Source organism: Notothenia coriiceps, unplaced genomic scaffold, assembly GCF_000735185.1.
Source record: "Notothenia coriiceps isolate Sejong01 unplaced genomic scaffold, NC01 NC01_scaffold00026421, whole genome shotgun sequence".
Taxonomy (NCBI): Eukaryota; Metazoa; Chordata; class Actinopteri; order Perciformes; family Nototheniidae; genus Notothenia; species Notothenia coriiceps.
This window is the reverse complement of record NW_011359122.1, coordinates 966,082-974,323: the sequence shown is the minus strand read 5'-3', so window position 1 is coordinate 974,323 and position 8,242 is coordinate 966,082. Positions and strand designations below refer to the sequence as shown.

Below are 8,242 nucleotides of genomic sequence, written 5' to 3'. Positions count from 1 at the left end.
GTTATATTGCACTTGATAATAATTCGCAGGTAAACGGACGTAATTAAAGTATTCCGAACTCCGAATCGGAAAATAGACCCTTCTTCAACAACCGTCTCCGGTCAAAATTGGTCCGAACGCCGACGCCAACTACTGCTGTGGGCCCACCCTAGGGCCGAACGGGTAGAGTGTACGAAACGACCACCGGTCAAGTACCCCTCCCGGGGTTTAAAAGTCAAGGTAATCGAAAACGAGCGACGACGTCGGAGAACGACGACGACGACGGACAACAACGACTAGTACACGCCCCCCGGTGCCCCAATGGTAGGACCCGACGTCGCGTAGTAAAGAGACACCACCACCTGCACCACCACACCGTCGGTAATAGACCGGCCCGAACTGCCCCACGCCGACAACGAACTGAAGCCTCACGGCGAGTCCTTTACTCGCGGTACGGAGGGACCACCCCTCCCTCCCAACTCTACGACGACGACGACGGAATTAGATTTTTGACAAGAATGTCACCAACATTTTTACCAATAAGATACCAAAATAAACTGCAGGGTCTTCCCTCCCATACATTTTTTTTTTAAATTGCAAAGACATTGAACAATGTTTTTTTTTATTTAGCATTTTGTTTTTAAATGTTCTAATTTGTTTCTAAAAGATGTACTTGCTAGATGTACTTACTATGCGATCATTTCATCATTCTTAGTGGCATACAAGGGCTACAATCACATTAACATTGTTCATCTGAATTATTTCTTGAATAAAATATCTTCCATCCATGTCACTGTATCATCAGACCTTTTTCCTATTTCATTGCAGATTTGGACAAATTTGCAACCGATGACATCATGGATCCAATTGCCAAGGCAAAGATGGTGGCCCTTAAGGGTATCAAGAGAGTGTTGGCACAGGATCCAATGGCTGTTCCCCCTGGCATTAACAGGTATTTCTTTTTACTTTCATTTGTTCGGTAGATTTTTGGGGGCCTTATGTTTGATTCTGTTTGATTTGAATAAAAAATTTTAAGCAGATTTTGAATAAAAACAGAAACATTTAAATGAAAAAGACAGAAATGTGTAAAAAAGAAACCTTCAATATTTAAAGATTGCTAGTTAGAGTAGGATGTGTTGTGCGAGTGACTATCCCTCTAGAAGAGTTGCAGATAAAGCATGTTGTTTTATCTTCAAACTATTCTCCACTCCTAATTTTAAAAGAGAGTGAATTGGTATGTAGCAGTATCAAAGTTGAACTGTCCTATCTTATTCAATATAACAAAACACTCATGGTGATGAAAACATCTTGATCATTTTAACGTTTTTGATCAATGATTTGGAAACAACTTTCCATCCCAGACAATTGTTTGAGATGTTGCAGTTATAGTTTTATGTTTTATGTTTTGATTCCTCTTCAGGCAACAAGTGTCTCTGCTTGCTCAGAGGCTGTCCTCTGCCCCCGGCACAGATCCAAATCAGCCGACACTTGTACCTCCAAAGGTATGCTGTCAGGCTTGTCAAAAATGTATTGATGAACTTTTATTTTCACTCTTATGTAGCTTAATTAATAAATGTTTGTTCGTTTTTAGGAGGGAGAAACAAGTGATCCTACAGTGTCGAGACCCAACCCGCCTCAGTTTGTGCAAGGAATCATCAGTACGTTCCACCCTTACTGCCGATGAAAACACATTTAATCATTTGAAAACGGTTATATTGCTGTTTCCTCTTTTGTGGTTGTCTTAACTGAATCTTTCTGTTACAGATGATGCAGAACAGCACCAATATGAAGAATGGCTTCTGCACACCCAGCAGTTACTCCAAATGCAGTTAAAATTCTTGGAGGAACAGATTGGAGTTCACCGCAAATCACGCAAAGCACTGTGTGCTAAGCAACGCACTGCTAAGAAAGCTGGCAGGGAGTTTGCTGAGGCAGATGCAGAGAAACTAAAGTTGGTAACAGAAGAGCAGAGCAAAATTCAAAAACAGCTTGACCAGGTGTGTAGATTTTATGTTAACTACATTAACAGTTTATGTATAAGTATAAAAAGGTGTCTACAGAAACGGCACATGGCATCTAGATTTGCAAAATGATATATGTTCCTAATTGTTCCAGGTACGCAAGCAGCAGAAGGAGCACACCAATCTCATTGCAGAGTACAGAAGCAAGCAGCAGCAGCATCAACAAAGCTCAGGTATTCTTACCCCAGGTCATTCTGCACAGGCGGCCCCTCCTCACATGTTTCCCAAGATGCCTGGCCAGATGATGATTGGCCAACAGGGAACACCAGTAATGGGCCAACACCCTGGTGTGATGCCCCAAGGTGGAATGCCTGTCAGGATGCCTCAGGGGCAGCCTTTTGTTGGTGGAGCCCAACCCCAGCTTCCTGCAGCCATGGGAGCCAGCGTTGCCAGGGCCCCTGGTCCACCTGGTGCTCCAACAGGATTCTTCCCACAGGGGCCTGGAATTCAAGGTGCAGACCCCAGGCTTCTCCAAGAAAGACAGCTTCAACATAGGATGCAAATGGCAAAGCTCCAGCAGCAACAACAGGGGATGATGGGGCAGCAACCGATGCCACACCCAAATCAACCGCCTGGCTTAGTCCCCCAGCCACCGCCCGGCATGATGGGGAACCCGCTTATGGCCCAACAGCAAGCAAACCCTCAACAGGGAATGCTAGTCAACCAGGCCAATCAGCAGAGTATGGTGCATGTCCCACAAGGAATGGTTGGAGGCCAGTCTGTGGTTCCACTTCCACAGAACCTCGCAGGAGTCCAGCCTATGAACCATGCTCAAGCCATGATGGCAGTTCAACCAGGGATTATGGGAAACCCCACTGTTGCACCATCACAGCAACAGAGGCCTCAGCTGGTGGTGGGTCAGCAGGGAATGGTTGGTTCTCCGGGTCATCCTGTGCTCAGGGGTCCCCAGACCCAATTGACTCCACAACAACAGAGCATACTGGCCCAACGCATGGCTGCATCTCAACAACAACAACAACAGCAGCAGCAGCAACATGTTGCAAAGAATATGGCACACCTTCAGCAGCAGCAGATGGCACAGCAAAGACAAACACAGTTGATAAGTCAGTCCAGCCAAGAGCAAGGAGTTCTCTCCCAACCCTCTACCCCACAGATGGGCTCCTCGCCTTCAGCAGGAAGTATCACACCCCAGCCACAAGCAGCTACTGATAACCAAAACTCAGGCCCCAAAGAGGGAGGGATCCTCAGCCCTGATTCAAGAACGCCACCACAGCATAGTGGACCCTCAACACCCAATCAGATGTCCCACCTAGGCTCTGCAAATGATCATCAGAATGACTTGGGACGACAGCAGTTACAACAACAGCAGCAGCAGCAGCAGCAGCAGCAGCAAAACCAGATGTATATTGCTCAGCAGCAACAATTAAATTCCCAGTCTGCCCCTGAGCAACAAACAGGCTTGGTTGAAAACCAACAAGCTGTTGTGCTTCAGCAACATCAGCAACAACATCCTCTCACTCTCCAGAGGCAAGGGTCCCTCGGTGTTGACAAGCCTATGATGATGACCATAAAGGAGGAAGTCAAACCAATTGAATTCTTGGCTCATCAGCAACAACAGCAAGCAGGTCAAAATGCCATGCAGCAATCACCAAACCCCAACCTCCAGCAGCAGATCATAGGTCAGAACCATCCTGGCCAGCCACAGCCTGTTGTAATGGGTCATAATCCACAACAACAACAACAACAACAAGTCCTCATGGCCCAGCAGCAAAAGCAACAGGCCATGATGGGCATGATGAGAGCCCAGCAGCAAGGGATGATAGCGCAGAGGCCTGTGGGTCCACCTGGACAGATCCGCACCCCCATCAACATCCAGGCCATAATTGCTCAGAATCCCCAGCTTCGTAATCTTCCTCCAAACCAGCAGATTCAGCACATCCAGGCCATGATTGCCCAGAGGCAGCTCCAACAGGGACAGATGTTGCGGATGTCCATGGGACAAGGTCAGTTAAGGCCTAACATGCCACAGGGACAGATGCCACAGGGACAGATGCCACAGGTTGTGCAGCAGATGCCATATGGAGCCATCGGGAAACCAGGAGCAGTGGGCCCTCAGCAACAACCGGGCATGTTGGGCCAACAACCTGCTGCGGCTCCCCAAATGCAGCAAGGGATGATGGTCCCCGGGCAACAACAGCAACAGGTGGGAGAGATGATGCAGCAACATATGATGAGAGGCCAGGTGCCAGTGCCGCCTTCCCCATTGGACCAGGGCCGCATGGTAAGACCAACATCTCCACGTCAGCCAATAGCCAACTCTCCTGGGCATCCATTTAATCCAGCTATGGGGATGCGTCCACCCACTCCCAACCAGAACCAACAAGCAATGATGGCAGCTGCAGCAGGCCGCATGCAGGGTTCTCCATCCCATGCATACTCACCTAGAGGGCCCTTCGGCATGAGCCCAGCCCACCCGGCCTCACCTCACTCATCGCATGTTTCCTCACCTTCTATAGCTGACAGTAGGGCTGGAAGGGGGAGTCCGTACAGCCACGTCAAGGCATCTCCACTCAGGTCACCTGGAGCCAAGAGTCCACTCAATTGTCCAGGAATGAAAATGGAAGCTCAGATATCAGGCAATGAAATGTCTCACCCAGGTTCAGTTATTCCCAACGGTCCACAGAAAGTCATGAATATTCAGCAACATGTGCAGCAGGTCTCAGAGAGCCACGGTCCTCACACACAACATGGCTCTAGAGTAGGAGAGATATACAAGATGACCCTACAGAACATTAAACAGGAGCCAAGGGAGTTTCATTGTGATGGTGCACCAGAGGCTCATTCTGGGGCTATAAAGAGAGAGGCAACGGGGGACGCAGTTACTTCTGCTAACAACACTGGCTTCATCAATGCTGGAGATCCTGGGAGTCAAGGCCCTCGCCCTGAAACTGGACAGCAACTACTTCAGAAACTCCTGAGAACCAAGAATCTTCAGCTTGGTGCCCAAAGGCCCTCTGAAGGAATCCACAATGAAATAAATGGCCACATTAACAGTAAACTAGCGATGCTGGAGCAAAAACTTCAAGGAACTCCACGAAATATGGAGGTATGTTTTTCTTGAATGCTTTCTTTTTTGCATAATGTTTTTGTTGGGGAAAGAATCTCTCATTCCTTTTTATTTATCTTACAGGATTTACAGTCTATAACCAAAAGGTCTCCGGTACAAAAGCCAAAGCGCAGTAACAAGGCAGCTGGAGACCGAGGCCCTAATGCAAGGAAGAAGAATAAGAAGGAAGAAGTTGGAAAAAGTGCTGAAGCCCTGTTAAAGCAACTCAAACAGGTAAAGGGATAGCTAAATTAAGTTTCATGAAATGTTTCAAGTGGTTCATCCTTGTGTAAACTAACCGATTCACCCTTCAGGGTCTCTCTCTACTGCCCCTGATGGAGCCTTCAATCACTGCCAGCCTGGATCTGTTTGCCCCTTTCGGAAGCAGCCCAGCCAACGGCAAAGCCCAGCTCAAAGGATCCTTTGGAAATGCAGTGCTGGACAATATCCCCGACTATTATTCACAGTTACTCACAAAGGTAAAACAAAACATGTAATGGTTAGCTGTTGCAGGCTGCGCCAACATTTGCTTGCTGATTTGCTAGTAGGACAGCATTTATTATTATACTCATATATATATATATATATTGTGTATATATTATTTTTTATAAATCTTTATTGAGTTTCACACATTTAACACAAAATACAGAACAATACACAACACCCCCCACAGACAGCCACACAGCACATCCACAATTTGACAAGAATTGAATAATACTAATAATCCTCATTTACATAATCACAATAACATAGATAGACCACAAAGGATAAATAAAATATGTGTATACACACTCATATACATACACATCATGCTGGAATACTATAATATATTTTTGTTATTGACAACACATCAGATTATTATTTTGTTTTATCGTTGCACCTCTAATTAAAGGAATTTAAAGGTTGGAAACAAAGTTGTTTTACAATGAAACTGTTGTTTGCCTTTACAGAGTAACCTTAGCAACCCCCCAACACCTCCATCCTCGTTGCCACCTACTCCTCCGCCTTCAGTCCAGCACAAGCTGCTGAATGGAGTGACTTCTGGGGAGGAGCTGTCTGAGGGTCAGAAAGACACAGAGACAGCAGAAGAGCCAATGGGTAAACAATGAAGGATTTGGCATGAATGAATGTTTTTCATGAATATAAAATGTGGTTCTAAATACTTTATATTTTCCCTGCAGATTCTGTGAAAGAGGAGGTGAAGAGTGTAGACATCCTAGCAGCTCTCCCCACCCCACCACACAACCAGAATGAGGACATCAGGTACCACAGGAGAAGTCTGATGTCTGCTTGAATACGTGGATTTCTTTTTGCTGAATGGCTTTTAATGTAGGAAATGTCTCTCTTACAGGATGGAGAGTGATGATGAGGACGCTCCAGAAAGCATCATTCCGGCCTCTTCCCCTGAGAGTAACGTAGGAGATGAAACGCCACGTTTCCCTCACCTACGGGAGCCCAAAGAGGAGGAGACGGAGAGAGCAATATCCCCAATCATCCCCCTCATACCTCGCACTGCCATCCCAGGTATTGCACAACATTCTGGACGTTTTACGTATATATGTATCTAATATCAAACTGTTATATAACTTAAATGCTAGCTTTTATGCAAACTGCATATACAAATAATGTACTCATTTTCTTTTGTAGCATTCCCTGAAAACAAACCATTTGAAGCATCCGATAGCAAGGTGGTTTCCACCACCAACAATTGGGACAAGGCCAAAAACAACGAAGTGGCCGTCACCTTCACCCTGTCCTCTGCTGCAGCCAAGGTACAAAGCTATGATATCTTTGCCTCTGTTTAACCTTTCTCTATTTTCACGCAGTTAACACAAATTTGAACTGACTTTTTTCCAGAAACTGAACCACGTCATGTTGGCCATGGCCCAGCTGCTTAATATACGGATGCCGGGTTCTTATGAGGTGACGTTCCCAACCCAAAACCCTGACATGTCTGGAGTGGAGGGGCCTGGAAAAGGACCCGAGCAGTCAGGTATGAATTTAGAGATTACTGTTCATGTTGTCTCATAGGGTTCAGACGATCACGATAGCATACTGTGAGTGTGGCTCATACAAGTGGAAATCTCCGGTTTTGAAAAGTGAAGCCAATGCTGGAAGGGCCCTAAACTTGTATTCTTTCTAATGGCCAGCAAGGGGTGACCTAACTTAACTTATTATTTATCTCTTGAGTTTCAGCTTGAGCATGAGAGTTGTGGAAAGTTGCTGTTGTAGAGTGACCTCACTGCTACAACGACCTCTAAGTGTATTAAACCATAAATAAAGATTAATAATAAGATGGTCATGTTTTCCAGGGGCTTTGTGTACAAAGGACGGGGCTTCACTCAGTCAGGATGAGTGGCTAAGGCAATTTGACGTGTCTCTACCAGGCTGTACATTGAAGAAACAAGTGGACATTCTGGCTCTCATAAAACAGGTACGTCATCACAGTCTTAAAGGTCCCGTGTCATGGCCATTTCTACTGATCATAATTCCATTGTTGAGGTCTACTAGAATAGATTTACATTGTTCAATGTTCCAAACTCACATTGGTTTCTCATACAGCATCTCTGTATAGTATGTGTATTCACTCTCTGTCCTAAATGGCTTGTTGGAGCTCCTGCCCGCCCCTCCCTATGAGCCCACTGTGCTCTGATTCGTCAGCTCGCACACTCTGAGTCCTCCACCGTTACAGCGGAACATCAGTGATTATGTTTGTTAGCAACCAGAAAATGACACCAGTAATGACAAACAGATGAGAATGCTGCATGGGGTCTGGGTGCCGTGAAATTGCGAATGGACACGGGAAAGGGGGGGGGGCTGCAGCACCCCCATCTGCGAGGCTCCACTAGCACCCCCACCCCCAAACGCGGCGCACCTACAGTGTAAGCGCGCCACAGTTTCACCGCTGTGAGGCTCCACTAGCACGCCCCCCCCAGCGCGTCACAGTTTCGCCGCTGAGAGAGTGTATGTGTGTGTGTGTGTGAGGAGCTCCACGGATTGGTCCATTTGGACCAATGGGTCTATTTGGATATGGTCACGTCACTGTACTCAGCAAGAAAAAAATGGAGAATGAGAAATCCCCAACGAGGCGTTCTGGGGCAGCATAGACAGGTCTGTTCTGTGTTAGAGTTTTACTCGCTACAGGGTGTACTTTGAGGGTTTTGATTCTGCAGAC

The 8,242-nt window shown here is 46.4% G+C and overlaps 1 protein-coding gene across 1 annotated transcript in view; it reads left to right on the top strand.

Moving 5' to 3' along the window:
• kmt2d (lysine (K)-specific methyltransferase 2D) overlaps positions 1-8,242 on the top strand; it is a 31,529-nt gene that overhangs the window by 17,496 nt on the left and 5,791 nt on the right. The window contains exons 36-48 of the mRNA XM_010784518.1: positions 785-931; positions 1,400-1,481; positions 1,571-1,637; positions 1,744-1,976; positions 2,095-5,067; positions 5,152-5,301; positions 5,382-5,546; positions 6,018-6,165; positions 6,249-6,330; positions 6,419-6,591; positions 6,715-6,839; positions 6,925-7,060; positions 7,380-7,501. Coding sequence (XP_010782820.1) covers positions 785-931; positions 1,400-1,481; positions 1,571-1,637; positions 1,744-1,976; positions 2,095-5,067; positions 5,152-5,301; positions 5,382-5,546; positions 6,018-6,165; positions 6,249-6,330; positions 6,419-6,591; positions 6,715-6,839; positions 6,925-7,060; positions 7,380-7,501 — 4,603 coding nt within the window. The remainder of the gene's footprint in view (positions 1-784; positions 932-1,399; positions 1,482-1,570; positions 1,638-1,743; positions 1,977-2,094; positions 5,068-5,151; positions 5,302-5,381; positions 5,547-6,017; positions 6,166-6,248; positions 6,331-6,418; positions 6,592-6,714; positions 6,840-6,924; positions 7,061-7,379; positions 7,502-8,242) is intronic.